General features: G+C 43.4%; 5 protein-coding genes and 1 long non-coding RNA gene across 12 annotated transcripts; 1 reads left to right on the top strand and 5 right to left on the bottom strand.

The window, feature by feature from the left end:
* Positions 1–32: 32 nt before the first annotated feature.
* LOC108160987 (hairy/enhancer-of-split related with YRPW motif protein) lies at positions 33–2723 on the bottom strand. Its single transcript, XM_017295291.1, has 3 exons — positions 2344–2723; positions 2052–2266; positions 33–1159 (listed from the first exon to the last, which is right to left on the bottom strand). The coding sequence occupies exons 1-3, from the start codon at positions 2553–2555 to the stop codon at positions 264–266; spliced, it is 1323 nt and encodes a 440-aa protein (XP_017150780.1). The 5' UTR covers positions 2556–2723; the 3' UTR covers positions 33–263.
* A 2248-nt stretch (positions 2724–4971) lies between these two features.
* LOC108158226 lies at positions 4972–6626 on the bottom strand. The gene is made up of 2 exons (XM_017290456.2): positions 6336–6626; positions 4972–6136 (listed from the first exon to the last, which is right to left on the bottom strand). Exons 1-2 carry the CDS (start codon positions 6375–6377, stop codon positions 5201–5203), a joined length of 978 nt encoding a protein of 325 aa, XP_017145945.1. The 5' UTR covers positions 6378–6626; the 3' UTR covers positions 4972–5200.
* Positions 6627–8108: 1482 nt separating this feature from the next.
* LOC117188115 lies at positions 8109–8640 on the bottom strand. The gene is made up of 2 exons (XR_004472472.1): positions 8463–8640; positions 8109–8392 (listed from the first exon to the last, which is right to left on the bottom strand). It is a non-coding gene; the product is annotated as an uncharacterized LOC117188115 (long non-coding RNA).
* A 115-nt stretch (positions 8641–8755) lies between these two features.
* LOC108160300 (ornithine decarboxylase 1) lies at positions 8756–10354 on the top strand. The gene is made up of 6 exons (XM_017294212.2): positions 8756–9074; positions 9138–9295; positions 9357–9654; positions 9711–9959; positions 10021–10089; positions 10155–10354. Exons 1-6 carry the CDS (start codon positions 8802–8804, stop codon positions 10293–10295), a joined length of 1188 nt encoding a protein of 395 aa, XP_017149701.1. The 5' UTR covers positions 8756–8801; the 3' UTR covers positions 10296–10354.
* Positions 10337–15404, bottom strand: LOC108160298 (slit homolog 2 protein). 5 transcript variants are annotated; one of them, XR_004472471.1, is made up of 8 exons: positions 14678–15403; positions 13854–14403; positions 13553–13775; positions 13202–13491; positions 12945–13125; positions 12728–12867; positions 12147–12655; positions 10337–12096 (listed from the first exon to the last, which is right to left on the bottom strand). XR_004472471.1 is itself a non-coding variant. In XM_017294211.2 (8 exons), the coding sequence occupies exons 2-8, from the start codon at positions 14245–14247 to the stop codon at positions 12079–12081; spliced, it is 1425 nt and encodes a 474-aa protein (XP_017149700.1). In that variant the 5' UTR covers positions 14248–14403; positions 14678–15404; the 3' UTR covers positions 10337–12078. The 5 variants fall into 5 exon arrangements, 3 of the variants coding, with proteins under 3 accessions (XP_017149700.1, XP_017149699.1, XP_017149698.1); XR_001775403.2 differs by having other exon boundaries at positions 12303–12655; XM_017294211.2 differs by having other exon boundaries at positions 12477–12655; positions 14678–15404.
* An 8084-nt stretch (positions 15405–23488) lies between these two features.
* On the bottom strand, positions 23489–25506 carry LOC117188342. Of its 3 annotated transcripts, none has more exons than XM_033392055.1 (3): positions 25412–25506; positions 25087–25347; positions 23489–25030 (listed from the first exon to the last, which is right to left on the bottom strand). In XM_033392055.1, exons 2-3 carry the CDS (start codon positions 25197–25199, stop codon positions 24178–24180), a joined length of 966 nt encoding a protein of 321 aa, XP_033247946.1. In that variant the 5' UTR covers positions 25200–25347; positions 25412–25506; the 3' UTR covers positions 23489–24177. The 3 variants fall into 3 exon arrangements, with proteins under 3 accessions (XP_033247946.1, XP_033247947.1, XP_033247945.1); XM_033392056.1 differs by having other exon boundaries at positions 25405–25490; XM_033392054.1 differs by having other exon boundaries at positions 25087–25449.
* Between the last annotated feature and the right edge of the window lie 1948 nt (positions 25507–27454).

Raw genomic sequence — 27454 nt, 5'->3', positions numbered from 1 at the left:
TGCTAAATGCCATCCCGTTTTTGTATATTTCTTCTAAAAAAAATGCCTTTATTTACAATAGTTTCACAAAAGGTTCGTAGATCGTAATTCTAGATGATAGATGGTTTCTTAGATTACTAGTTAATGTGCCTATTCCTGTATTCAATCTCAACGAGATTTTCTCGTTAGGATCTCCTGGAGGAGGCCAAACTTAAGACTATCACACTGGGCCTGACTAGACTCTGTTTTCTGGGCTTTCCACTTTCGGATACTGTTCCACCTCTTCAATAGGCCATCTCGGCTCCCCAGGGTCGATAGGGTTTGGCCCCGTTGGGCGTGGCATATTGCAGGACGCTGGCGTTGTTGTAATCCTGCCCTCCGCTCACCGGATACTGTGGAGCTGTGCTATAGCTGAGGCTTTCCCCGCCGGCTGGAGGTCGATGGCTGTTGGTCAGATCTATGTAGGTGGGAATCTGTTGCTCCGGATGAACAACAGTGTGATCGTGTGTGTAGTGTTGTTGTTGTTGCTGTTGCTGCTGCTGTTGCTGTTGATGTTGCTGCTGTTGTTGTTGTTGCTGCTGTGGCTGTTGGGCCGGCTGAGGCGTGGTCTGGGTTCGGACATGGGTGGGAGGTTGCTGCTGATGTTGCACCTGTTGTTGTTGTTGTTGTTGCTGCTGCTGTTGCTGGCTGCTGGTATCGGAGTGGAGCTTATGAGGTGGCAGAGCCTCACTGACAACACCTGATCCACTCGTCCTGGAGACGCTGGTCCGTCCACCATGCTGCTGCTGCTGCTGCTGTTGCGGTTGCTGCTGCGAGGGCGATGCACTCAACGTTGGATAGCTGTGCAGCGATGAGCTGGAGACATAGGCTGCTCCGGGATTTCCTGCGGAGGCATAGGTCTGGTAGGGCGGGGCTGCACAGCTGCTCGTGGCCTGGTAGCCTGCGGCACTTGGAGCGGAAGCCGACCAGCCACTGGGACTGGCACAGCTCTGGGCCGAGAGCTCCCGCTGCTGCACGAAGTACTGCAGGTGGGACATGAGGCGCAGGCGCAGCGGATCCTGGATGTCCATGCCCTCGATGGTCACCAGGTAGCGGGCCACCTCGGCGGCGCACTCTCGGAACCCGATGATGTGGTAGTCCATGGCCACGCGCTGCGGGTCGTAGCTGAGCGAGTCCAATGCTGCAACAAGAGGAGGAGGAGGAGGAGGCGAAAGTCAATAAGCTGTCTAATCCATCCACATCGACACAGACCAGGGCAAACAATTAAAATAGTTGTTCCCACGCGACTGCCTAAACAACCACCCCCATGTCCTTGTTCGGGATGTGAAGAGTCGGACAGGGGCAGGGGGTGGCACTGCTAATGCTAATGGTTGCTTCCAGGGGTGGAAGCAATGTTCGCCCGCTTCTGGGTGTAAAAAGCGAGTGGTGCAAAGGCAGTGGGAGGCGAGCAATGAGCAGCGTGGGAAGCCCCGAGATTCGAGATTCACTTGGGCGGTGCGCTGTTATTGTCTCTGTGTTTGCGGCAATCATAATTTTCCCATAATGCCAGCCTGCCTCTTACCCTTGTCCTCCCTCCTGTTTTGGGACAACAGGTTAGGACCGTTTACCCAGATTTCAAATAATTTGTGGAACACTTATCCCAGTTTAGTGTTTAAATTGTTAGCCTATCGTATCCTGTGGGATATTGGAGTCGTGCTTTTCATGATTTATCCAAATAATATTGAACTTTAAGATAATGTTTAAGACTATTTGTCCGAAACTGTTAAGATTTTTTCAATACCAATTAATAGACTATTCCTTTCTCAACTTTAAAAAAAAAATTCAATAAGATTCATGTTGGATAATATATGATTCATCATTCAATTTTGTAGTATTTCAATGATTTATCCGATCTCAGAAAACCTTTTTGATTATCCTTATCCATAATTTTTAATGAAAATCGATTATAATGATCTCAAACTGTTAGTCTGATCCACGAGAGAAATTCCCTATCGCTGCTCTTCCCATAACCTTTAACATATCCCTAACATTCTCTTATTCTGTTTTTCCACAACCAAGAAATTGAAACTTACTTTTCGACTGCAAATTCTTCAGATGCTCCACTGTGAGCTGGAGGATTTCGGCCTTCTCGAGCTTGGCGGATCCCTGCTTCTCGTAGGCCGAGGGCACCAGACGCTTCAGTTCGGTGAGCGAGGAGTTGATGCGATCGCGCCGCTTCTTCTCAATGACCCCGCGACGCTTCTTGCGGCTCATCAGTTGGCAGCTTCCCGGCTGACTGGGAGAGATTCTGTGAGCGGATCAGAAAAAAAACAAAATGTTAATAAGAAGATCCCACAGATATTTCGTCAGATTACGCATACGCACTGTTCTTTGGAGGACTCCTCCGAGTAGAGGTCGTCGCAGTCGCTCTCGGAGAGCGACCTCTTCAGACTGTTGTGTCCTTGACTGTGATGACTCTGCGGCGGCTGCACCCAGTGGCTCTGGGGGGTGCTGGCAGTCGCTGGCAAGGCCACAGCCGGGCCTGCCCCATAGCCCCAATGGTGGAGTGGCGCATTCACGTGCATGTTGTGGTCCATCTTTGTCCTTTGCTGATCCTGCGCACTTGACACTTGACTGGGAACACTGGGCGATTGTCTTATCACTTGGGATTCTTTCTCCTGCGGCACTGGCTGGATCTGGACTCGGAACCGAAGAGCGGAGCTGGCTTGAACACGTGACTTATCGTGTGCGCGAACGGCGTTCGACTGATTTTGCAGCACACGACTAGCGGACGACCTGACCGCCGTTGCCGTTGCCGTCGCCGTCGTCGCTGCCGCCGCTCAACCCCTTTCTAACGCCGCCGGCAAACGCCCAATAAGATGCAGCAGCAACCACCCCTTGGCAACGCGTGCCGCCGCTCTCCAGGACTCAGGCGCTGGCTGGGGGTAGGTAATAGTCCACAATGATCGCTATAAGGCCGAAAAACCAACAAATGAACAAGGGCGGACAGTGAGCGAGAGAGAGAGTGAAGAGAGAGACGGCCTTGGAGTGAGCAGTACGGACTTGGTGTGCGAGAGGAATAGATGGATTGATGCCGGGCAAAAGAGCAATCACTGTGTGGACGGGCGCGATTGCATCCTCCTGTCATCGATGTCGATGGCATCAGCATCGGTATCAGCACCAGCATCACGACATCGCCTTGAATCATCGCCGTGGGCGTCAGTCTGTCTGCCTGTCCGCCGGCTGACTTATGCTGCCACTTGCTCCTGCCGCCGCTGGCCCGTTGAATGGCTGGAACTGGAGCACGCGACCCGAACAGCGGCCGGTCGTGTGGCGTGGCCCTGGCGCCGTGCCCCAACAAGTGCAACGGCCGCCGTTGACCTTTATCTGCATACGAACACACGTCCCGTCCCGTGTTTGGCCCACATTTCTAGGTCAGTGCTGCCTCAAGGTTACGGGAGCCGCAGCCACCGCCGCATCCCGGGGGCCGAGATAAGAGGAATGCGTGGACAGGTGCCCGAAGGCGGTGTGTTGACCTAGTGCCTGAGATGAAATCGATACATTTCCTTTGTGCTGAGGCCATTTTAATTACAAGGCAATCAAGCAGGTAAAGTACATTGACATTAAGCCTTTTATTATCCATTTTTGGGTAAAATATAGAGCGGAAAATGGTAGAAACAAGAAAAGGATAATTAATGAATGTACTCTTCAATTGCTTTAGCTTGGGGCTACCCATCAGAAGGGTACTATTTACTATACTCTTTACTATTTTAAAGTAAATGATAACTTGTTGCTTATATTCACATGTCCTTAAAGTGTATTTTCTTTGCTTCCTGGGTAGTGCTTTTAAAAAACCTAATAAAATATGGTAGTAAGAGCTACAGCTAGAGAAATATGCCGGAGTATTAAGAAAAGAACCCATATTTTAATTAAATATGCGGTTTTAAGTAATACTCTTCATTTTTAAGCTAAATACGAGTATAAAGCGGTTAAAACAAAAGAAAATATCATAAATTTATAAGAAATATATTTAATTTAAATATAGAAATATTTAATTTAAATATGAATATAATATGAAATATGTACTTATATCAAATATTTTCATATTAATGGTAAAACGTAAGTGAGAAACACTTTCTTTTTACAATTTTCACTCTCGGTGCAAATCTATGGGTAAAAATTTATAGATCTCAGTGCCACTATTCAATACTCAGGGCTTTTTTCTCTGTCTGTAGATATCCAGATTTTCGGATATCAACTGCACCAGCTGTGGTACGAATACTGATGGTCTACATATACAATCTTCTCAAGTTTTTTGCATACCTTGGAAACAAATATTTGTGGATGGGCACTGATATCTCTCAATGTAATTGCTATTAGAAACTCTTCAAAAGAAATTAAAAATAAAGAAATTAATGTAAAAAGTCTGCCCACCCCATCAGTTTCTATTGCATTCCATGCCCTCCCCCACACAATTCTCATCATCAAACAATTCGCGACTAAAACTGACCCATTCAGATCCGATCCCCCAAAACTGTATTCATTTCCGTGGCGTATGCTTGATATTAATGCGCTCTCATATCAATTTCGAAATGAATTGAAAATGGAAAATAATAAAAAACGTGCTTTTAATTTGATTCGGCATGCTGTCGCTCAGGTTTCAAATGTAGCAAAAAGTAAAGTAAAAATGTTTAATGGCCAATGCCAGGCCCAGCGTGGGACAATCTCTAAGCGGCGGCAACTATGGAACTGAGAGCGGAACCCACCCCTAATCAAGTGGATGGATAGTGCACGACGAGTTGAACTTGCACCACCGACGGACTCGCAATCGAGACCCAAATCGCAGCCCTGGCTCGTGGCTCGTGGGAAAGCCAAAGGTCCGGGGATTCTCACGCATGTTCAGCACGTGCAGGTCGTGCGCCGTCCGCTTTGTAGAGCGAAAGAGAGAGAGGACCGGGGAGTTCTTCGGGGTGCTCGTGCTCCCCGGTTCGAGAGACAGGAGAGACAAATTGCTTGAAGTGCATTCAAGGTATGGAGCCAAAGGAGCGTCGCAAACACTTTATTTTAATGGATTTCTAGCAACAACTTTCTATAATGAAAATTGCGGTCTACCATATAGTACAATACTCGTACACGTTCACATGTATCTACATAAGTAGCGGGGTAAGTATTTCTCACATATCTGGTTACATCTATATTGATTCGGGCGGTGTTCAAAGTCAAAGGCCACCGAATTCCGAATTTAGAAGCTCTTAAGGCAAAGATTACTGTGTGTTCCTGTCGGCTGTGGGGTCTTCTGCTGCTCATCGACGAAGGGCCCCAGGCTAAGCGGCTCCGCCTCATCGATCCACGTCTCCAGGGTGCAGGAGCTCGACTGGTGGCTCGACCTCTGCGACTGCGACTGGGATCGGTTGTGGGAGTGGGAGAGACCGGTCGCCGCCCTACGCCACCGACTGTCAAAGTCATCCCAGTGGGTGGACAGCTGCCAGCGATCGAGGCTCTCGTCGTCCATTGAGTTGCCATTGATGTCCCACTTGACGATGGGGTAGTCGTCGTGCGGCGGCTCCATGATCATCACGTTGTGGTAGTTGCCCTCGATCTTCGACCCCAGGCTGATGCTGCACGGATGGAATCTGGCTGCAGTCTGCATCTGTTGCAGCTGCTGCGTCTTCTTTTTTGGCTGCGACTGCTGCTTCTGTGACTCCTCCGCCTGGCGCAGATCCAGGCTGGAGTTGGACGGGGTGTGGCGCAGATAGCGCACGTTGGCCTTGTAGGGCACGCGCTCAAACTCGATGCCGGAGCCTGGGACGGGGGTGGACTCGAGCACCTCGTAGTTGCTCGAGCTGAGCAAGTACCTGCTCCTCAGGTCGAGCTTAGCCTCCGGATAGTGCAGGTGCGGCTGCTTCTCCATCTCCTCCTCTGCCTCGCTGGCATACTCAAAGTGTTGGACGGCTTGTGGTTGTGGTTGCGGTTGAGGTTGGTGTTGGTCAGGCTTGGGACTGCACTCATTCAGCTGCAGCTCCTCGTAGATGGCCTCTGCCGTGTGGCAATTGCTGTTCACATCCTTTTGCTGATACGCCTCCCCCTCGGCCGGCTCCATCTCCTGCTCCTCGTCGCCATCCTCCTCGTCCAGACGCTGGACAAAGAGTTGCCTTGAAGTTGATATCCTGCGCAGCAGCTGTAATGCAAGTCGTTAAAAATAAATCGTTCAAATGAGCAGGCAACGCGGCGTATGAATAATAAACTACACGGAAGGCGGAGGTTCCTTGTTTCCTGTTCCGCGTGTTCGTAAAATGGTTATTTTAGTGCCTTCAGGGGCATCGATTTTTTATCGATTGCCCACTCCCTCGGCCACCTCGGCCCCACCGCCCACTCACCTTCAGACAGGACTTTTTGGTGCGCCTCAGCAAATGGGACATTCTGCGGCTCTTTCCCTCGGTGTTCCTTTGTTTGCTGCCCAAAAATAAGGCAGAAGTGTGCAATTATTGCTGCTATTGTTGTTGCCTAAACGTTGCGGCTTTGACAGGAGCATGCCTCATCGCGACAGCTGCTGCAGCACCTTGGCCTAACCAAACAAAACTGAAACTGAAATGGGAATTGAACACTCGCTGGCGGCGTCGGCGGCTTGCAGGTGGAGCAGGCAAGGACACCCTGCCTCGGTCGTGTGGCATATGACTCATGGCAGCCACTGCAAATTCCAGCTGAGAGACGACCCCCACGCGACGCCACAGTCGGCACAGGCGCAGTATAATCCGCAGAACATGACCAGGCCGCAGCGAGCGCACAGATTGCGGAATCTCGAAGGGGAGGAGGGGTTCGCCTAATGCGGTAATAGCGGTACTTAAACCGAACCTAGACCCCTCAGCCCACAATCATCCTCCTCGTCAGAGTGCCCTCGAATGGCCGGTCAAGTGGTTGGGCCCCAACCCTAACCCAGTAATAACCTGGGCCGAAGGTAGGGCCTGCACTCGGATTATTGGCTTCGTGCGGTATTGTGGGCGCCATGAGTCTCGACGGAAAGTTTCTTATGAAACTATTTCCGGAGAGGGTTTCCTTTTTCCAATTTCCTTTCAATGAGTTTCCTGGCTTTCCAACTGTATAGTAGTATATGATAGGTAGACCTATATAACTCTTTCTTCGTATATGCTTGTGATACTTTTCAGGACTTAGCTGCAGAAATACGTACCCGGAACATTGTATATTGCTTACATTGCTTTTTGTCTGCCTTATCAGCTTTTAAGTGCGCTGGAACCAAATCAAAGCTGTCTGAACCCTCGACCCGAGCCTAAATGATAATGAAATCAAGAACAGACGACGGTTAAAAGCACAGATAAGAGGTTGAATAAAGAATAGAGAAGCAACTGAAACAAGGATCAGCTAAGACTTCAGCAAGGAGAAATTTTTATAAAAGAATTCTAGAGACTGGACCCGGAATCGAAATGGATTTAAACTCTTAATCAATTGCTATGGGAACCCGAGGGACTGACGCCGGCCCCGTGTGTCCTAATTAATGACATTTGCATGTAAATTTCAAGCAAATTAAGCAAATGATTTAAATGCATTTCCGTGTAAATATCCAAACCAGTTTTTCCATTCGAGTTCACTTTTTATTTGGATGTCGAACCCATTGCCGTTTGAGAATGGAAACACTTTCGGATAGCACTTTACGTCGATTTGTCACATCACTCAAAGTGAGGGCTGTGCAGCAAGGAGCAGCACACAGGACACAGGACATTGCTGTGGTTTCGGGACTATTTTGAAATCGAATTGAAAACTGAAATAAAATCTAGTGTGAATGATGACACTCGCAGCAAATTGCAATCAAATCGCGATGATTCGGCACTCGCACCGACAGTCACAATCCCATCTTTCTGGCTCTTGAGCGTGACAAGATCCCTTTTTGGTCATCGCTCAATATTTTTGACTCTGACTTTTGACAGTTGTCATTCTGGGCTCCCTTTTGGACCATTCTTTTTAAAGAGATACTCTTTGGCTGCGGCCCAAAAGGGTGCCGTGCAGTGTCCGATCAGAGGCGGAAGATATTGATGAAGTTGCCCAATTAACAGTTGATTGATATACCCATCTCCGCCAAAGCCGATTGGAAAGTGCCGTGCAGAGTGCAGAATGAAGAGGCTCCGCAATTGCCAATATCGATTACAAAAGTTGGATTTTAATTTTTAATTGCCGTTCGATGTGCCCTCGAGGGGGTTGCGCTCGATTTGTCAGGAGAACAGACCGCAATCCTCCCCTGCCATTCACCTCCTCCTTCCAGGACACGCACTCTACTATTTTTATGGTCATTGCCGTGGAATTTGTTAGGGGTGTGTGGAGGGGTTTGACACGGCTCGATTGTGGCATGCCCTGGAGTGGACCGGAGAGTGTCCTCGGGCAAGTGTCAATTATGCACGTCTTGATGATGGCCTCGCCGCAATCGCTGTTGAAAATTTACATTTTATTAGTTTTACATGCTCGGCCAGCGGTTCGAGGGCATTAAAATTATTTACGATGCCAAATATTGTTGGTTGTAAATTTCCCATTCTGCCAAATATCAGGCACGAGGCAGGATGCAGGAAGGGATGTGAGTTGCGTGGAATGGAATTGTAACGGACGGCACTATCGCTTGACCTTTGCTGCTAATTAGAGCCTCATTGTTCCGTTCCCCGGAGCCAACGACCGCATTCACTTTCCAGCTTAAATGGCTCGCAAGTCTGTTCGGATTCGGACCCTAGTCGTGCTCCGATGACTGATAATATTCTTATCAGCTATAAGTCGGTCAAGCCAAGGCACTCGAGGCCCTCAATCGTTCTCGATCAGTCGCATTCTGAGTGGGGAGCCGTGCTAAGATGGCGAGCGGAATCCAGGAAATCACATACTACGAGCACGAGCTCAACATTCGCCGGGTTATCGAGGAGCAGGCCAGTCTGCAGAACATGGACGCGGCCCTCAACATCTGCGATCTGTCCAGTGTGGAGCGGAAATACAATCTCTGGGTGAAGTATCTTCCCCGAATCACCCCCTACTATGCCGTGAAATGCAATGACGATCCTATGATTGTCAAGGTGCTGGCGGAACTCGGCGCCGGCTTCGACTGTGCCTCCAAGAACGAGGTGAAATTGGTGAGAAAAATCCACAAAAATCATTGATGTAAGATGCGGATTCCAATTACCATTTTGTTGCAGGTTCTGGGATTGGATGTAGCGCCTGAGCGGATTATATTCGCCAATCCCTGCCGTCCCGTCAGCCACCTGGAGTACGCCCAGCAGCATCGGGTGGCCAATGGCACGGTGGACAACGAGTTCGAGATCTACAAGCTGCACAAGCATTATCCCCAGTCCAAGTACATTAGTGTTCGATCCGATCTCTCCGACTTAACTCTTATCGTTTGATCTCTCTCGCAGCTTGATTGTGCGCTTCAAGAGCGAGGCAAAGGAGGCCCAGTGTCCGCTTGGCGACAAGTTCGGCTGCGATGCGGACGCGGAAGCCACGGCGCTGATGCTGCTGGCCAAGGCGCTCGACCTGAAGGTGACCGGCACCAGTTTCCACGTAGGATCCGGCTGCAGCGAGCTGGAGGCCTACGATCGGGCCATCAAGAAGGCCAAGAACATTTTCAAGTTCGGAGAGCTGCTGGGCTATGACATGAATTTCCTGGACATAGGTGGCGGCTTTCCTGGCAGCGATGATGAGAAATTCCAAAAGGTTTATTCGACCCCCCGAATCACCGAAGCTCTGGTATTAATACGAGTACTTTGCAGATTGCGGAGATTGTCAACACCTCAGTGCAGCGCCACTTCCCAGACGATCGCGTCCAGATCATTGCCGAACCCGGACGCTTCTTCGTGGCGGCGGCCTACACGCTGGTCTGCAAGATCCATGCCAAACGTGAGGTGCGCAATGAGGCCGGAAAGCTGGACACTATCATGTACTACCTGAATGACGGAGTCTACGGCTCCTTCAACTGCATTCTCTACGACCATCAGGTGGTGACGCCTGAGCATTATTTGGTGAGTATCACCTGGGAATCCAGGGAGTTCCCTGCTCAACACATGTTTGATATCTTTCTAGGATGAATCCGAGGCCTTCCCCGAATTCAAATCCTTGATTTGGGGTCCCAGCTGTGATGCCTTGGACAAGGTAGGGGTTCCGTTTTCCCCTCTTCTGATTGAACCTACAGCCTTCAATATATCTCTTCTTTTCAGATCTCGGAGGACCTGCGGCTGCCCAACCTGAACCGAGGCGACCTGATTGGCTTCCCCAACATGGGTGCTTACACGGTGCCTATTGCCAGTCCGTTTAATGGCTTCGAGGTGCCAAGGACCCTGTACTTCCGGGCTATGTGACTAACATCGGACAGAATGACAGAAATAAAGGAAGCGTTTGCTTGCATTTGTAACCATCATGGGATTCTTTATTATTTCGGCTGAGAAGACATAGCTCCTCCTATGGAAAGCATCTTTCGTTACCCACTCTCTGCTGGGGTTCTACAATATTTTGAAGAGAACAGCTGTTGCCAAAAATACTGACCCGATTTGGTGGTAGCGCATTCTCTTGAAAATATTTCTGATCCCTTTCGACAGAGTTCTCGTTCTGTCTGGATAGCCTGTCGGGTTGGCGAGCCGCTGGAGCACCACTTCCCCGCCATCCACCAGAGAGTGGCTACTGACCGAAGCCTCGGACTGGCCGATGCGGAGTGGGTATGGTACGGGTCCAACTGCTGGCTAACCCGGCGGAAACCAGAAAATATCAGTGTGAGTGTCAGTGTCAATGTTAATGGTAATGTAATGATAATTTCTAATGGAGATTACAACTTAGTTCGAATAGACAGAATTCATATGCATGTCTGTATGTGTATCTAAAAGTAGGTATATGTATAAAAACATTTCAAAAATTCCACTTTGCATACACTTTGTTAATGTTCTTTGTGTGTTCGGTTCCATTCCGTTCGCGTAAATATCAACTTTTCATATGTTTTAAAATTGTAAGTAAATTCTATAAAATGCCTATATTTTAGGTGCGTGTCGAGTCATCCAGTGCGTGCACTTGGAGCTCTTGATATGTCACGATAATAACAATATAACGATATGCATATAGGGATCATATGGGGGGGCACACGGGATGGGGGCCATAGGGAGTTGGGATTTGGAAGTTGGAAGTGGGTTGAGTGTCGACTACAGTTATAATTTGCAGTACTTGCCCCATGTTTCTCACAAATAAAGAGTACAAACTACTTATTCCATAATCAGTTCTTGGTGATTGATGCAAATGATTTGTTTTTATCTATTCCTTTCGCCTGATCGCCTTGCCTTTTTTGCATATTTTCCTGACCGGCGCCCAAAGTGGAACCGCATTGGGTTGCGATGCATATAATTATATATATAATTATATATATATTTATATTTATATAGATTTGACAATTTCGACTAGGTTAGATTGCTTGTAAGCTGCTTTGGTGGCTGGGGCGGGTACAGGAAGGGAACAGGTCAGGAAACGAAGAAAACTTGCTTATAATGATTGTATCTCACAACACCGACGACAAAACGACGATAAACTACGCATAATAAATACATATATAGGTGCCAGTGCACCTGTGCACATATGGGAATATCATAGATACGAGTAAGTATGTACACAATACGAAATAACATGTAATGCTCGTATGCAAATGTAATCGTAACAATAATGTTCTGTCGCTGCTTAACCGTAACAATTCTTCTGCTTCTGATTCTGTGTCACAAAATCTGATATGTTTGAGTTCAAGTCTTAGGTCTAAGCTTTATCCGTATCGATATGTAAGGGATGCTATCATCTAACGCCCTTCTCTCGGGCTTTTCCAGGAGAGCGAGCTGGGAGCGCGTCGCTGTCGAGCTACTGTGCATGTGTCTCGTGTTGTAGATGCTGATGATGTTGCAACTGTGGACTGGATTGTGGTGTCTGTCTGTTGGTGCATCAATTCAACAGAGTGGAGGTGGGGGGAACAGACACAGAAATGGACAAGTCGCTCTGGATTGGCTGATCTCGTGATGTTTGCTGCTGGTGTGGCGGGTAGGCTGCAGGCCGAGCGAACAGTTTGGTACGGTTCAAAAGCGTGCTTTTTGGGTCTAATAATTGGCAGAGTTGCATAATTCACGGATTCACTATAATCTATAAGAAAATATACAATACAACAACACAGAAATGGTTTGCAGACGTACAAAAGGTCTATGGGTATTTCTTTTTTGTGGGATTTTCTATGGTCTCAGCATCGAATTGGTTCGAATCGATTTGTATTGAATGGGGAGCCCGCAATCGAGGACTCCCCATCAACTTCTATCACTGTGCTTGAATCTGAATCTGGATATGAAACTGACCCACATGGAAAAGTGGTCTCCGGACCTAACTAGACTGGGGACCCGCTTCAGATCGGATCAGATCGGAAGCGATTAAACGCTAATCAGAAACGCCACGCTACACATGGCAATTTGGGCCAGAAGGTTCACTTGCAGTATCCGCATCAGACCGCCGCTCGTGGGTGAGGGACTCACATTGAGGCCGGCGCAGTGCATCTTTTCGGTGGGCATGGCCTGCACAAAGTACTCGCGGTTGTCCTGCGACATGTGGCACAGCGGCTTCTTCTTCTGCGACATTTCGTCATCCTTGTTCTTCAGGTCCTCGAGCAGCTTGGGGAACCAGGTCAATTCGCAGGAGCAGTTCAGCGGATTATCTGCAATCGATTTAGATAAGTTTTCTTTGCTGTGGTTGTGTGCTTCACAGGATCTGGATGCCCATGACTTGCCCGTGATATCGATGATTCGTAGGGTATCAATGACCGGTTCCATGATGTCCTGGGGAATGCGCTGCAGCTTGTTGTTCTGCAGATTCAGGGTCTCCAGCGAGTTTAGGTTCTCGAAGAGCACACTTGGCAGCACCTTGATTCTGAAATTGGAACGCAGAACGGATCACAATGGGATAAGTAGGAGTATTCCGTATGTGATATTGCGCGGCAGCTTTACTCATTCTTCTGGAGGTTGAGGAACGTGAGCGAGTCGCCAAATCCGGTGAAGGCGTCATCGGCCAGGACATTAATGTTGTTGTTCCGCAAATCCAAATGGCGAAGACGGTGCAGTGGGCGCAGGGCCTCGCTGGGAATGGCATGGATCTGGTTGTCTCCTAGGCGCAGATACTGCAGGTTCTCTGAGGATTAAAAGACGTGGAAGTTCGGAAAATATCAGAATTTTAAGTCAAGAGGTAATGGTGGTGGAAAACCTACCCTCCAAGCCCTTGAACGCATCCTTATCGATAACGCTGATCTTGTTGCCCTCCAATTCCAGAGAATTTAGCTGGGTAAGGTGTATGAAAACATTTGCAGGCACTGTGGTGATCATGTTGTGGGCCAGAATCAAGGAATCGAGGTTTACCAAGCCCTCAAAGTCACCCTCAATGATGGAGCGGATCTTGTTCTCCTGTATTTCCAGCTTCTTCAGCGTGTCCAATATAGACAGGGACTTTTGGGGAACTCTGCTTAAATCATTACCACCCAGATTCAAACGCTTCAATTTTCTGCAAGTCCCAGCGATTTTAGATGCGGAACGAACACACAATCAAGGATAGATAAACTTACCCTTCCAGTCCGCGGAACGCCTCGGGGTCTATCTGGGTGATCTTGTTCTCATAGAGCGTAAGAATCTCCAGTGTTCCTAGTCCCTCGAAGGCGTTGTTGTGGATCACGGTGATTTTGTTGTGGTTCAGGTTCAAGATCAACAGGTGGAACAGATGCTGCAGTGCCTGTGAAGGCACGGTTTTCATTTGGTTCAGCGATACGTCCAGCTGTGTGAGTCCAGTGCCTGTAATGGGACATGGTAGGAGAGAATGGAGATGGTACGGTACTGAGCTTCTAAAATCTAGCTTTCTGAACCACTCACCCAAGGAACTGAGAGCATTCTCTTCGATAGTTGCCAGGCTGCTGTTGTGTATGGTCAGGTGGCGAATGTCCAGGGCCAGGAAAACGAATCCCTGCAGCTTGGGCAGGTTGTTGTGGCGCAACTTCAGGTAGAAAATGATGGGACTTTTGCCCTTGAGTGTGCCCATCGATTTGGTGATGTGCGCCAAGTCCGTTGTCTCGCAGAGTATGTCCAGGCCGTTCTTCTTCACCGTGCAGATGCAGGGCGAGATGTCGCCCTGCTCCGGACACACCTGCTGCTGCGGTGTGTTCTGGGACCCCGCCTGTCCCACGCCCACCACCGCCGCCAGCATCAGTAATAACGCCGCGTGGCTGAAGGGGAGCTTTAGTTCCTTCAACTGGATCATGGTGAACATCTACTGGTGGATCCCGATGTCGATGTGGATCTTGGATGTTGAGCTTTCTCTCAGAAAATTACCGTTCCCAAGGTGCGCTGGATGTTGTAAATGTTGTGGATGATGTGCCTGCAGTGGATGCTGATGATACTATTTACAGTGGTTATTGCTGTATTCCTGTCGAGAAGAATGGATAGTGGAGAGTGGTCAGTGGAGAGCGGAGAGCAGAGAATGTGTGTGAATGCTCGTACGGGTACATTCATTGAAATCCGGCGCGGCAACAACAACAACAGCGAAACGCAAATTAAGCGCACAATGCGCGATTTTATTTGGGTTGTGGAATCGTGGATTAAATATAAATTGCCCGCAATTGAGCCTTACGTACAGTGGGATCGCTCCTATTGTTGCTGCCGTGCCTGGTTACGCTCGCTGTGGAAGTGGTGGCTCTCACCTAAATGGTTTGTCCGTCCGGCGACTGACAAGTGCCAAATAAACATGCCTCCAGTGCCGCCAAGATGCAACAAATTCGCTCACACTAAGCCAACAGATTAGCTCTGCCTCTGGCTCTGCTTGCTGCTGCCGCGCATCAACCCGCCTGCTCGAACCGCGCTAAACTTAAGGAGGGGCTTGGGGCGTGTGGCGTTTGGCGTGTGGGGTGGGGTGGGGTGGCGTGTGCGTAATAGCTGGCTGCAAAGTCGGTCAAATGTGTGTGTATAACGATGTAACGGAAAATCGATACTGCCACAAAGAGGTTGTTGAATGGCACAAACCAACCGTTTTGTTGTCTTCCCTCCTCGCCTTAGTTTCGTTTCGAACACACACCCGTACACGAGAACCGCCCACACGCACACACACACACACACACACACACACGCACGCCAAATGAAAATAACGGTGGTACGAGGACTGGAATTTGTTTGTAATTGTTGCTTCTGACTAATTCAATTCAACAGTCCGTACATATATTATAGAGGATGCTATAACTGTTCTTCGAAATCGTAGGTCGTATCCTTAAATTCCGTTACACGCACACACAGAGCAGGGAGGAACACTGGCAGTCAGGCCAGCGGGTTATCAGTGATTATTCACTGTTGTTCCTGTTGCATTATCTTTAGACTAGGTCGAGCTGTAAGCAGCAGCAGCAGCAGATTCGGATTCAGATATAAGTGCGAAAATTGAATGAACCGACGAAGCGACGATCCGCGGACTTATCGTTAAAATATACCGTCTCATTTTAAAAATATACCGTAAATATACCGACGAATTCAAGTTCTATTTTACATATTCCGATTTTGATATTCCGTGGAATATTACTAGCTGAGTAGAACATTTAGCCATGCCCACATAATTTTATCCAATTAATGAACATATTTTCTAGTTGACTGTTTTATTTTAAACACTTGCTTTTATTGCATTTTGCGTAAAAAGAGGTTTTAGCGAAAATGGTCTGTCAATCGGTTCAAGGAGCGCCTTACCCGATTCAAGTTCGGTTATCGATACTATCGACTGGACACAAGTGGTGCGCGCCAAATAGAAATTGTTTGAAAGTTAATGAGCGAAAAGGACTTAAATGCAATCTATTTTTTCTAAAACATCGATGTTCGATATTCGAAAATATAATGTTGTTATGTATAAGAGTAGTTATTATATAGGCACTTTGCTATGGGACAGTGTTAGGTACACAAAGGAGGAATATAAATTATAGAGAAAGTAGAAAGGTTCAAGGGCATCGAAACCGTTTTTCAGGAAACACTTAAATAATACCTCTAAACTATCACATTAGATTCATTGCAAAGGGATGACCTACCTGTTTGAGGGTTGTTTGAATCGCAACACGGGACCAATCGTAAAAACAGGTTAATTGACAGTAAGAGGGAGGAGAGAGAATATAAATGAGTGAAGGATCGATTTGAGAGGATTTTACATGGTTGAGAAGGAGGATTGAGATCGAAGTTAGTTCACATTATCACCGATAGGTGGCGCTACCAAGTAGTAAATCCCATAATACTGCATATTTTTGCGAGAACTGCTTGCAATTTTATAGTACAACAAATACTATACATGACACTAAAGAGTGTGGAAATTTTAGTATTTTAAATTTTAAAACTATATTTCAATGTAAAAAATACACAAAAATAAATTAAATCTGATAAATATTTTGCGTGCTTAATTATTTTAATATACTCTTTTTATCTATCCATGAATTGTGTGTTTCATCGAAACCTAACCATTTAACAAAAACTTGTTCTTTTTTCCTTCTGAGTACTTTTTCCACTAAGAAAGCATTTTCATCTTTAACTTTTTGGAGTTCTTGATCATAAAATGAGCCTTTGATCATTTCCCCCTTATAGTCCTCCAGTTCATATGTTACAGGATTAGTAGACTTTACTTTTAAAATTTTAAAAACTTCGGTTGTCCAGTTTGGATCATAGCCCTTTGTAAAAATACCTTTATATTTACTTATTCTAACAGGATCACCAATGGAAAACTTGTGTTTAGGAAATACCTTACAAATATTATAAGCTGTTTTAAAAATAAACTCTTCATTTTGTTTGTTTACATCTATAGGCCTCATTTTTATAGTACGGTGATATGAATTATTATAATCTTTTAGTAAGTCATGCAAGGTATAAATCCACGTATGATTACCCTGCATACTAAAGATTTTCCACATACGATTTTTTAATGTTCTATTAAAACGTTCACAAATAGATGCCTTAAGGTGTGTATATGTATGGTAATGGTTAATGTTATTCTTTTTCATTAACTCTCCGAAGGCTACATTAAAAAACTCCTTTCCTTGATCAGACTGAATATTTTTAGGTTTATGTTTAGATATTTTTAATATTTTCTTCAATGCTGATAAAACATCTAAAGCTGTTTTAGACTTAACGGGAACTGCATATGCATACTTCGAGAACGTGTCAATTACTGTCAGCAAGTACCTATATCCTTTGTTTTCCTTATAAAAGGGTATCATTTCAACTAAATCGATTTGCCACGTGTCATTAATTCCCTTTTGTACGAATTTACGTCGAATGAAATTTCTTCTAGCAGGCTTATGTATTTCATTAACAACTTGTTGCTTACTCATTTTTAATATAATTTTTATTTTCTATTGTTATGTTGGGATGATTGCTTATTTAAAAGTGTTTGCTTATACTCAAGAACATTGCGTTTTATTTGATTACACATTTTTTTGGAAATTTCAAAGCATAAACGGGTTAAATCTATTTGCACATTTCTATCATAAGTACCGTCTAAATCAGCTAGTTGAACATCAAATTTTTGTAAGGCTCCACACTTAGGAATAATATTATTATAGTAGAGGTATATAATTTGTTGCTTAAGTATCGTATTCCAACATAAAAATGTGGTAAAAAAAAATGCCTAATCTTAAAAACGATCTCCAGGACTCACTATCAAATTCAATTTTATTTCCAAACTGATTTATTATAAACACATACTGCTTATCTGATTTTCGAAATCTAAAATTGCACTTAATTGTGGGCAATAATGGATGGTCTATAATTGTATCAGGCATCAAAAAATCATACTGATCAAGTTTCAATTGGATATACTCCTTGTATGTAACCAATTGCATCCATTCATCTTTATCTAAACCGACGAAATTGTTTTTGCTTTGCTGCATCCATATCATTGGAGTGAATTTTCTTGTAGTTGAAAAACCGCATTTAAGTTTTAAATTATGTACTACATAATATTCGAGACCGAAAATGACTTCGTGATCCTGCTTCTTTCTAGTGGACCTAATTCTTTTTGATTGAAGCGTGTCCATTTGGGTTGAATGCTTTGTTAAACTAAGAACTCTTACTGAATTGGGCTGTATATAAAGGAGATAGGAATCAACGACTCATTCAGTTTATTACAAAATCTCAAACCAACATGAACACAATCGACAGGAATTCAAGCGTTATAGTTGATTTTCAATATCTCTTTGGAAATAATAAACAACTTTTTATTAAGGAATTGGCGTTTATGCAAACCGGAACAGTAACACCAAACTTCTTTCATTTCAAACCACCATATCATCTGAATGAATTGGATAATGAAATGATTAAACAACAAAGTATTAATCGTCAAACCATAAATGGATTAGAATGGTCAGATGGTGAAATATCATATTTAAGTTTAGGTGAAATACTTTCACCACTAAATAGATTTAGCACCGTTATTGTACGTGGTGAAATTAAAAAAAAGTTTTTATCTAAGTATTTAACAAATAATATTATTGATATCGATATAGGAAAAAGTCTCACATTTTATCCAAATTTTTTTACAAACTGTAGAATCCACAAAAAAATTCCTCTTAGATGTGCTCTAAATAATTTATTTAAGCTATTTGTTATCTTGGAAAATTCTAACTACGCTATCTACTGTAATAGTGACTCATATGTTTAGATTTTCTGTTTATATTCAGCACTTGTAGTAACTAGTTGTTTAAAATGGATTCATTTAAGCGTTTTTTTGAAAAGGATCCTCACAAAAGCGGATACACACAAGTTGTTTATTGTAATTATTGCGGATCTGATACTCACTTAGAAAAAAACTGCCCCAAAAAGCGCGATCAGGAGACGCTTATCTTAGATGTTAGAAAACATTTATAAAATATTAATAAATAAAAATAAACCCAAAAATGTTTAAGCAATTTATACATCCTTTTACAATGCTTATTTGCGGACCTTCAGGATCTGGTAAGACAACGTTTTTAGAAAATTTAATAAACAAAAGGAATGATTTGCTGAGCATTTCAATTAATCGAATAATTTGGTGTTATGGAGAGGAGCATGCTACCCACAGTGAGAACTAAGAAAATTCGGACTCACCACATAAACTTGCTTGGAATTAATAGTGATAATATGCAAATGATGCATTATGCATATATAACGTGCATGAGAAAATGATGCTATTCACAACATAGTAAATCCCATAATACTGCATATTTTTGCGAGAACTGCTTGCAATTTTATAGTACAACAAATACTATACATGACACTAAAGAGTGTGGAAAAGTTGCTGCTTTGTATCCTGAACCTAATACCAAAACTGTATTCAAAAGTTTTTCTAAAAAACTATCTCCACCAGTAGTAATTTATGCTGACATCGAAGCAGTTTTGGAAAATTACCATATAAATCTTAATGATCCATCAAAATCATCAACTACTATGGCACAGAGGCATACAGCATGTGCAGCATCATTTTATATTGTACATAAATACAATGATCATCTAAATGAGATGTGGACATACGAAGGTAAATATTTTAACATTCCAGCAAAGGCAATAAACTCATAAACATTATGATTTCGTTATTTCGGACCGGATTGTATCCAAAAATTTTGTCAAGCACTTAGGATGAAAACCGATGGACTTTATGAGAAGTACTGCAAGTCCTATAAAAAACCAATCTACCAGTTTAACATTTGGGATGAGGATTACCAGGAACACGGTGTTTGCTATGCCTGCGAGAAACAAATTTCTGATGATGATCGAGAAAAATTCTTTGATCAGTTTACAGGACAATATGTAGGTCCTATTCATAAGCTGTGTAAACAGACATTTAGATTAAGCGATCCCTTTTTCCCGGTAGTTTTTATACCCGATACTCAAAATGAGTATTGGGGTATATTAGATTTGTGGTAAAAGTGGATGTGTGTAACGTCCAGAAGGAATCGTTTCCGACCCCATAAAGTATATATATTCTTGATCAGCATCAATAGCCGAGTCGATTGAGCCCTGTCTGTCTGTCCGTCTGTCCGTCCGTCCGTCCGTCCGTCCGTCCGTCCGTCCGTCCGTCCGTCCGTCCCCTTCAGCGCTTAGTCCTCAAAGACTATAAGAGCTAGAGCAACGATGTTTTGGATCCAGACTTCTGTGATATGTCACTGCTACAAAAATATTTCAAAACTTCGCCCCGCCCACTTCCGCCTCCACAAAGGACGAAAATCTGTGGCATCCACATTTTGAAAGATACGATAAAACCAAAAACGCAGAATCGTAAAGGATGACTGTATGCTTTAGAATGTAAGATCTCAACCAGATCGTATAATTATTATAGCCAGAATCAAGAAAACAATTTCATTATTTCTCGCTCTGTCTCTCTCTAACACACAGGTTTCATGTTCGGTTTTGCCAATTGCATAATATGAGTTCAAGGATCTCAGAACCTATAAGAGCCAGAGCAACCAAATTTGGTATCCACACTCCTGTGATATTGGACCTTGACCGTTTTGTGTCTAAATTTCGCCACACCCCCTTCCGCCCCCGCAAAGGACGAAAAACTGGGGCATCCACAAATCTCAGAGACTATTAAGGCTAGAGTAACCAAATTTGGTATCCGCACTTCTGTTAGATCTCACTATAAAACGTATATCTCAGAATTTCGCCCCACCCCCTTCCGCCCCCACAAAGGACGAAAATCTGTTGCATCCACAATATTGCACATTTGAGAAAACTAAAAACGCAGAATCATAGATAATGACCATATCTATCAGATTGCTGAATCTGGACCAGATCAGATAATTTTTATAGCCAAAAGGAACAAATCAATTTGCACTGGCTTCGCAGCGCCCGACGTCACGCTCAGACTGATTTTCTGTCTCTCTCGCACGCACTCTTTGTCGTGTCGTTTAATATTAGCTGCGTCTGCCGGAGGAGAGCCATACTGACTTAGTATCGGGTATAACTGTAGAGTTGCGGTGTCCGCAGCAACTCACAACGTTCCCCCTCGTTCATAACTTGTCTCGTTATGATATACATTTATTTGTTACGTCAATAAAAGATGAACTAAGACCCATACCTTGCATTAAAGAGTTATATATTGCGTTAACTCAAATTTGTAAGCTCGATGAATCTTATCTTCATCAATATATAATTAGATATATAGATTCAAATTGATTTTTAAATTCAAGCTTAGAAAAACTCGCTAGTTATATGAACATAGCGAATTTTAAAATTTTGAAAACTAAATATCAAGGTGAAAAATTTGATATGCTACGACGAAAGGGAGTATTTCCCTATGATTATTTGGATAGTTTTGAAAAATTTGATGAATCCCTGCTTCCTTCGCGAGATAATTTTTATAATTCACTGAATGATGAGGAATGTAGTGTTGAAGACTACAACTTTGCTCAGAAGGCTTGGAGCGCATTTAATTGCAAATCTATTAGAGATTATTTAAAATTATATTTGGAAAGCGATGTTTTAATTCTTGCTGATGTATTTGAGAATTTTAGGAGTCTTTGTTCCCGAGTGTACAGGTTAGACCCCATTAATTATGTTACTGCTCCTTCAGTTTCATGGGATGCAATGTTAAAATACACAAGGGTAGAATTAGAACTTGTTAGTGATCCTGACATTTATAATTTTTTAAAAACTGCTGTTCGTGGAGGGTTGACCCAATGTACTCAACGGATTGCAACAGCAAATAACAAATATTTAAATAATAAATTTAAGCCTACCGAACCCATAAATTTCCTTTCATATATTGACGCCAACAACTTATATGGATGGGCTATGAGTCAACCCCTTCCATTTTCTAATTTTAAATTTCTAAGTAACGATGAAATTTCATCTTTCAACGTTCTTAGCATATCGGCATCTAGTGATGTTGGATATATTTTAGAAGTAGATATGCGATATCCTGATGATATTCATAATAAGCATAATAGTTTACCTTTTTGCCCCGAAAATAAGATTCCACCAGGAGGAAAGCAGACAAAACTAATAGCTGACTTAAGTGATAAAAAGAACTATATAATCCATTTGAAGCAGCTACAGTTATGTATAGAGCAAGGTATGATTTTAGAAAAAATATCTAGAGTTTTATCATTTAATCAGTCCTGTTGGCTGAAACCTTATATTGACCTCAATACATCTCTTAGAAAATTAGCTAGCAATGACTTTGAGATAAACTTTTACAAATTAATGGTTAATGCCGTTTACGGTTAAACAATGGAGAATGTAGAAAAACGTCGTGAGGTTGCATTAGTTAAGCATTATGATTCAAGACAAAACTCAGCAGGGTTTAGACAACGCATAGCAAGACATAATTTCCACAGTGTTAAAATCTTTGGAGATAATTTGGCTGCCATTGAATAAACTAAGTCCCGAATTTTTATACCCGATACTCAAAATGAGTATTGGGGTATATTAGATTTGTGGTAAAAGTGGATGTGTGTAACGTCCAGAAGGAATCGTTTCCGACCCCATAAAGTATATATATTCTTGATCAGCATCAATAGCCGAGTCGATTGAGCCATGTCTGTCTGTCCGTCTGTCCGTCCGTCCGTCCGTCCGTCCGTCCGTCCGTCCGTCCGTCCGTCCGTCCCCTTCAGCGCCTAGTTCTCAAAGACTATAAGAGCTAGAGCAACGATGTTTTGGATCCAGACTTCTGTGATATGTCACTGCTACAAAAATATTTCAAAACTTCGCCCCGCCCACTTCCGCCCCCACAAAGGACGAAAATCTGTGGCATCCACATTTTTAAAGATACGATAAAACCAAAAACGCAGAATCGGTGAGGATGACCATATCTTCTACAGTGCAAAATCTGAACCAGATCGTATAATGATTATAGCCAGAATCAAGAAAACAATTTCATTCTTTCTCGCTCTGTCTCTCTCTAACACACAGGTTTCATGGTCGGTTTTGTCAATTGCAAAATATGAGTTCAAGGATCTCAGAACCTATAAGAGCCAGAGCAACCAAATTTGGTATCCACACTCCTGTGATATCGGACCTTGACCGTTTCGTGTCCAAATTTCGCCACACCCCCTTCCGCCCCCGCAAAGGACGAAAATCTGGGGCATCCACAAATCTCAGAGACTATTAAGGCTAGAGTAACCAAATTTGGTATCTGCACTTCTGTTAGATCTCACTATAAAACGTATATCTCAGAATTTCGCCCCACTCCCTTCGCCCCCACAAAAGACGAAAATCTGTTGCATCCACAATATTGCACATTCGAGAAAACTTAAAATCATAGATAATGACCATATCTATCAGATTGCTGAATCTGGATCAGATCGGATCATTTTTGTAGCCAAAAGCAAGAAATCAATTTTCAGTGGCTACGCAGCGCCCGACGTCACGCTCAGACTGATTTTCTGTCTCTCTCGCACGCACTCTTTGTCGTGTCGTTTAATATTAGCTGCGTCTGCCGGAGGAGAGCCATACTGACTTAGTATCGGGTATAACTGTAGAGTTGCGGTGTCCGCAGCAACTCACAACGTTCCCCCTCGTTAAAATTTAAAATGTAAGTACACTGTGTTCTGTAGGTAATCCCCTCATATTTCTACTGTTCTAGATAATCGTTTGTCTAACTACAATTATTTCTGATTTTGTACAAAATGTCCTGCAGGGGATTACCTTCAGATTTCATTGAGATTGAATTAAGCTAAGTGTTCGCCGAAACTGAAAGGGTATTTGTACATCGATGGTAATCGCTTCTTAATTTTTTTTTGTTTTGTTCAAATTTTTTTTGTTTATTTCTTCTCTCGTTTATGCGCAAAAGTGCGTGTGATTCAATTTTTCATGCGCTTCCAAACAGCCGGGGCCCGGACTCGACGCCGTGGGACATGGGATAGAGGTGGAGCGGGGGCGTAGTGTGGCAGGAGCTACCTTTTTATTCTCGAAAAATTAAGACAAAGGACCGTGCCGTGTTGCAAAGCACAAAATATGCGTTGGAGGCATATTTGGTACACCGTTTTCTACGGTTCGCCCTTTTATTGATGGCCAATCCGTTTTCAGTTATCCAATACCGTCATGGTTACAGTTGCCATTCGGATGGGCGTTATCAATTTTTGATGAAGGGTCCTAGAGCCCTTTGTGCGCATTAATAATTTGGAATTCGTAGAGTTCGTTGTGTGTTATAGTATATGGGCTATTGCGAAGCAAACGAGATAATGAAATGTAATTATAAGCAAAGATCGGGTTAGTCCCGACGGGTCCTAGGAACTGAAAAATTGCCCCAAGCTGCGTCGCGGTTAAGGGCGCGTCTGCGCCTGCGTCTAATAGAACCCGTAGAAGAAGCAGAATTAGCCAAAGTCCTTTGAGCTTCCAGGTGAGCCCGAACTGTCATCCAGTTTGGGAGCGTTCCCGAGGGCAGCAATGCCGGAAGCCAGCGCTGCAACCGCATCCGCTGACGATTGCCACCCACATCGAACACGCTCCTTGATAGGGCCTCCTGCAAAGCAGGGTACGAGTGCTGCTCCTCTTGTGTTGGCGACAGCTGTTGCCATCCGGGCATCTGAGCATATCCCGCAGGCACCGCTTGCGAAAGGCTTATTAGCGCGGGACTGCTTCTCTGAGCCCTGCTGACGCCCAACGCGTCTATGGGGAAGCAATCTTCTTCCTCGATATTCAAGTCCGCGTCGAAGCTAAGGTAGTAATCGTTATTCATGCGGGTGGCGAACTCCACAAGGCTATGAAGCACTGCCCCCGCCTGTTCCTTTTTAAGAGCCTCCGCCGAGGTGCACGGCATTTCCACATCATTTCCATCATCCGGCACATCGTGCACAGCGCGATACTTCACGTTCAAATCGTAGGAGATCAAGTGGTCGTACGGCGAGCGGGCAAAGTTGATCAGCTCGTGGATAAACTGATTTGTCTTGGGCCCAAAGAAGGTAAGCAAAGTGTTCTCGAACTCGGCGCTCTGCATGCTGACATGCGACAGCATGCCGTACAACGCCTCGAAAGCTTTCACCATCTCCGCCTTGCTCCTGCATACGACAGCTGTATCGCGGATCGCCCACTCCATGATGCGGTGAATCGCACACGGATCATTTCTGTTGGCAAAAGTTGATCAAGAAGGGTGTCATTGGTCGCCATGGCGGACACTTACCTGAGCACCCGAGGGCTCCACTTGCGGAAGCTGCGCGTCTGCCGTGGTGGCAGCGAGTACAAAGAATTGGCATACACGTAGACGCGCCACAAGATCGCTTGAATCGTAGACATATTCCTGGCGAAATTCTGCTATTTGCTAAACCGAACTTTGCTGAGTCGATTCTCGATCCGAAGTGAAAAAAATAATACTATTTTCTGCTGATAATGCCAACTGCAGCTGCGCTTCCAATGCGCTTCTCGGCTTAAGTTCCACAAGACTCTGAATCACAGAAGGGTAAGATTTATTTATTTATCTAGCGCAAAACAGCACACAAACAGTTTACTTCAGTCTTCGCTCAGAAAAAATTTTGCAAGTACTTGATTTATTTTTTTGACAAGAAAATTGTGACGGCTTGTTCTTTATTAATTCATTAGATGTGTACACACTGAAAATACCAAATATGGTGCAGGGTTGTCAAATAATCCTCCAAGAAAATGAGTACACAAATAAAATGTAACTCCTTTCAAGTGAGTTTTTTGTTTTTGAATATGTAGTACCTGATATGATAGTAGATCTGATCTTAGCGGTTTCAAGTATACAGCAGGAACAGTGAACCCTGTACACAGTGCACACAAAATACCACGTTCTGGTTTTACTGTACTGCCGAAAAAAATCACTTAACACCACAGCCTCGAAAAAATTGATTTGTATTCATTGATATATTACATTATTAATCCGATACGGACAGAAATAAACTGTGGAAAATCGCTGACGGGCTGGAGACTAGTTTACATTAATGCAGGCACATCTGGAGAAACTATAGGCCCTTGGTCAAACAACCCATTGTTTGCGTGCTTAATTATTTTAATATACTCTTTTTATCTATCCATGAATTGTGTGTTTCATCGAAACCTAACCATTTAACAAAAACTTGTTCTTTTTTCCTTCTGAGTACTTTTTCCACTAAGAAAGCATTTTCATCTTTAACTTTTTGGAGTTCTTGATCATAAAATGAGCCTTTGATCATTTCCCCCTTATAGTCCTCCAGTTCATATGTTACAGGATTAGTAGACTTTACTTTTAAAATTTTAAAAACTTCGGTTGTCCAGTTTGGATCATAGCCCTTTGTAAAAATACCTTTATATTTACTTATTCTAACAGGATCACCAATGGAAAACTTGTGTTTAGGAAATACCTTACAAATATTATAAGCTGTTTTAAAAATAAACTCTTCATTTTGTTTGTTTACATCTATAGGCCTCATTTTTATAGTACGGTGATATGAATTATTATAATCTTTTAGTAAGTCATGCAAGGTATAAATCCACGTATGATTACCCTGCATACTGAAGATTTTCCACATACGATTTTTTAATGTTCTATTAAAACGTTCACAAATAGATGCCTTAAGGTGTGTATATGTATGGTAATGGTTAATGTTATTCTTTTTCATTAACTCTCCGAAGGCTACATTAAAAAACTCCTTTCCTTGATCAGACTGAATATTTTTAGGTTTATGTTTAGATATTTTTAATATTTTCTTCAATGCTGATAAAACATCTAAAGCTGTTTTAGACTTAACGGGAACTGCATATGCATACTTCGAGAACGTGTCAATTACTGTCAGCAAGTACCTATATCCTTTGTTTTCCTTATAAAAGGGTATCATTTCAACTAAATCGATTTGCCACGTGTCATTAATTCCCTTTTGTACGAATTTACGTCGAATGAAATTTCTTCTAGCAGGCTTATGTATTTCATTAACAACTTGTTGCTTACTCATTTTTAATATAATTCTTATTTTCTATTGTTATGTTGGGATGATTGCTTATTTAAAAGTGTTTGCTTATACTCAAGAACATGGCGTTTTATTTGATTACACATTTTTTTGGAAATTTCAAAGCATAAACGGGTTAAATCTATTTGCACATTTCTATCATAAGTACCGTCTAAATCAGCTAGTTGAACATCAAATTTTTGTAAGGCTGCACACTTAGGAATAATATTATTATAGTAGAGGTATATAATTTGTTGCTTAAGTATCGTATTCCAACATAAAAATGTGGTAAAAAAAATGCCTAATCTTAAAAACGATCTCCAGGACTCACTATCAAATTCAATTTTATTTCCAAACTGATTTATTATAAACACATACTGCTTATCTGATTTTCGAAATCTAAAATTGCACTTAATTGTGGGCAATAATGGATGGTCTATAATTGTATCAGGCATCAAAAAATCATACTGATCAAGTTTCAATTGGATATACTGAAAAACCGCATTTAAGTTTTAAATTATGTACTACATAATATTCGAGACCGAAAATGACTTCGTGATCCTGCTTCTTTCTAGTGGACCTAATTCTTTTTGATTGAAGCGTGTCCAT

This window comes from Drosophila miranda, chromosome 3 (genome assembly GCF_003369915.1).
Source record: "Drosophila miranda strain MSH22 chromosome 3, D.miranda_PacBio2.1, whole genome shotgun sequence".
NCBI classification, from domain to species: domain Eukaryota; kingdom Metazoa; phylum Arthropoda; class Insecta; order Diptera; family Drosophilidae; genus Drosophila; species Drosophila miranda.
This window is presented reverse-complemented; position numbering and strand designations above follow the sequence as displayed.

Coding starts and splice junctions, on each gene's coding strand:
- LOC108160987 (XM_017295291.1), bottom strand. CDS start 2,555: ATGGACCACAACATGCACGTGAATGCGCCACTCCACCATTGGGGCTAT. Junction 2,267..2,343: donor GAGGAGTCCTCCAAAGAACA/GTGCGTATGCGT, acceptor ATCCGCTCACAG/AATCTCTCCCAGTCAGCCGG. Junction 1,160..2,051: donor GAAGAATTTGCAGTCGAAAA/GTAAGTTTCAAT, acceptor CTCTTGTTGCAG/CATTGGACTCGCTCAGCTAC.
- LOC108158226 (XM_017290456.2), bottom strand. CDS start 6,377: ATGTCCCATTTGCTGAGGCGCACCAAAAAGTCCTGTCTGAAG. Junction 6,137..6,335: donor CCAAAAAGTCCTGTCTGAAG/GTGAGTGGGCGG, acceptor CTTGCATTACAG/CTGCTGCGCAGGATATCAAC.
- LOC108160300 (XM_017294212.2), top strand. CDS start 8,802: ATGGCGAGCGGAATCCAGGAAATCACATACTACGAGCACGAGCTCAAC. Junction 9,075..9,137: donor CCAAGAACGAGGTGAAATTG/GTGAGAAAAATC, acceptor ATTTTGTTGCAG/GTTCTGGGATTGGATGTAGC. Junction 9,960..10,020: donor TGACGCCTGAGCATTATTTG/GTGAGTATCACC, acceptor ATATCTTTCTAG/GATGAATCCGAGGCCTTCCC.
- LOC108160298 (XM_017294210.2), bottom strand. CDS start 14,247: ATGTTCACCATGATCCAGTTGAAGGAACTAAAGCTCCCCTTCAGCCAC. Junction 13,126..13,201: donor TGCGTTCAAGGGCTTGGAGG/GTAGGTTTTCCA, acceptor TTTAATCCTCAG/AGAACCTGCAGTATCTGCGC. Junction 12,656..12,727: donor ACGAATCATCGATATCACGG/GCAAGTCATGGG, acceptor AATCGATTGCAG/ATAATCCGCTGAACTGCTCC.
- LOC117188342 (XM_033392055.1), bottom strand. CDS start 25,199: ATGTCTACGATTCAAGCGATCTTGTGGCGCGTCTACGTGTATGCCAAT. Junction 25,031..25,086: donor TGGAGCCCTCGGGTGCTCAG/GTAAGTGTCCGC, acceptor TTTTGCCAACAG/AAATGATCCGTGTGCGATTC.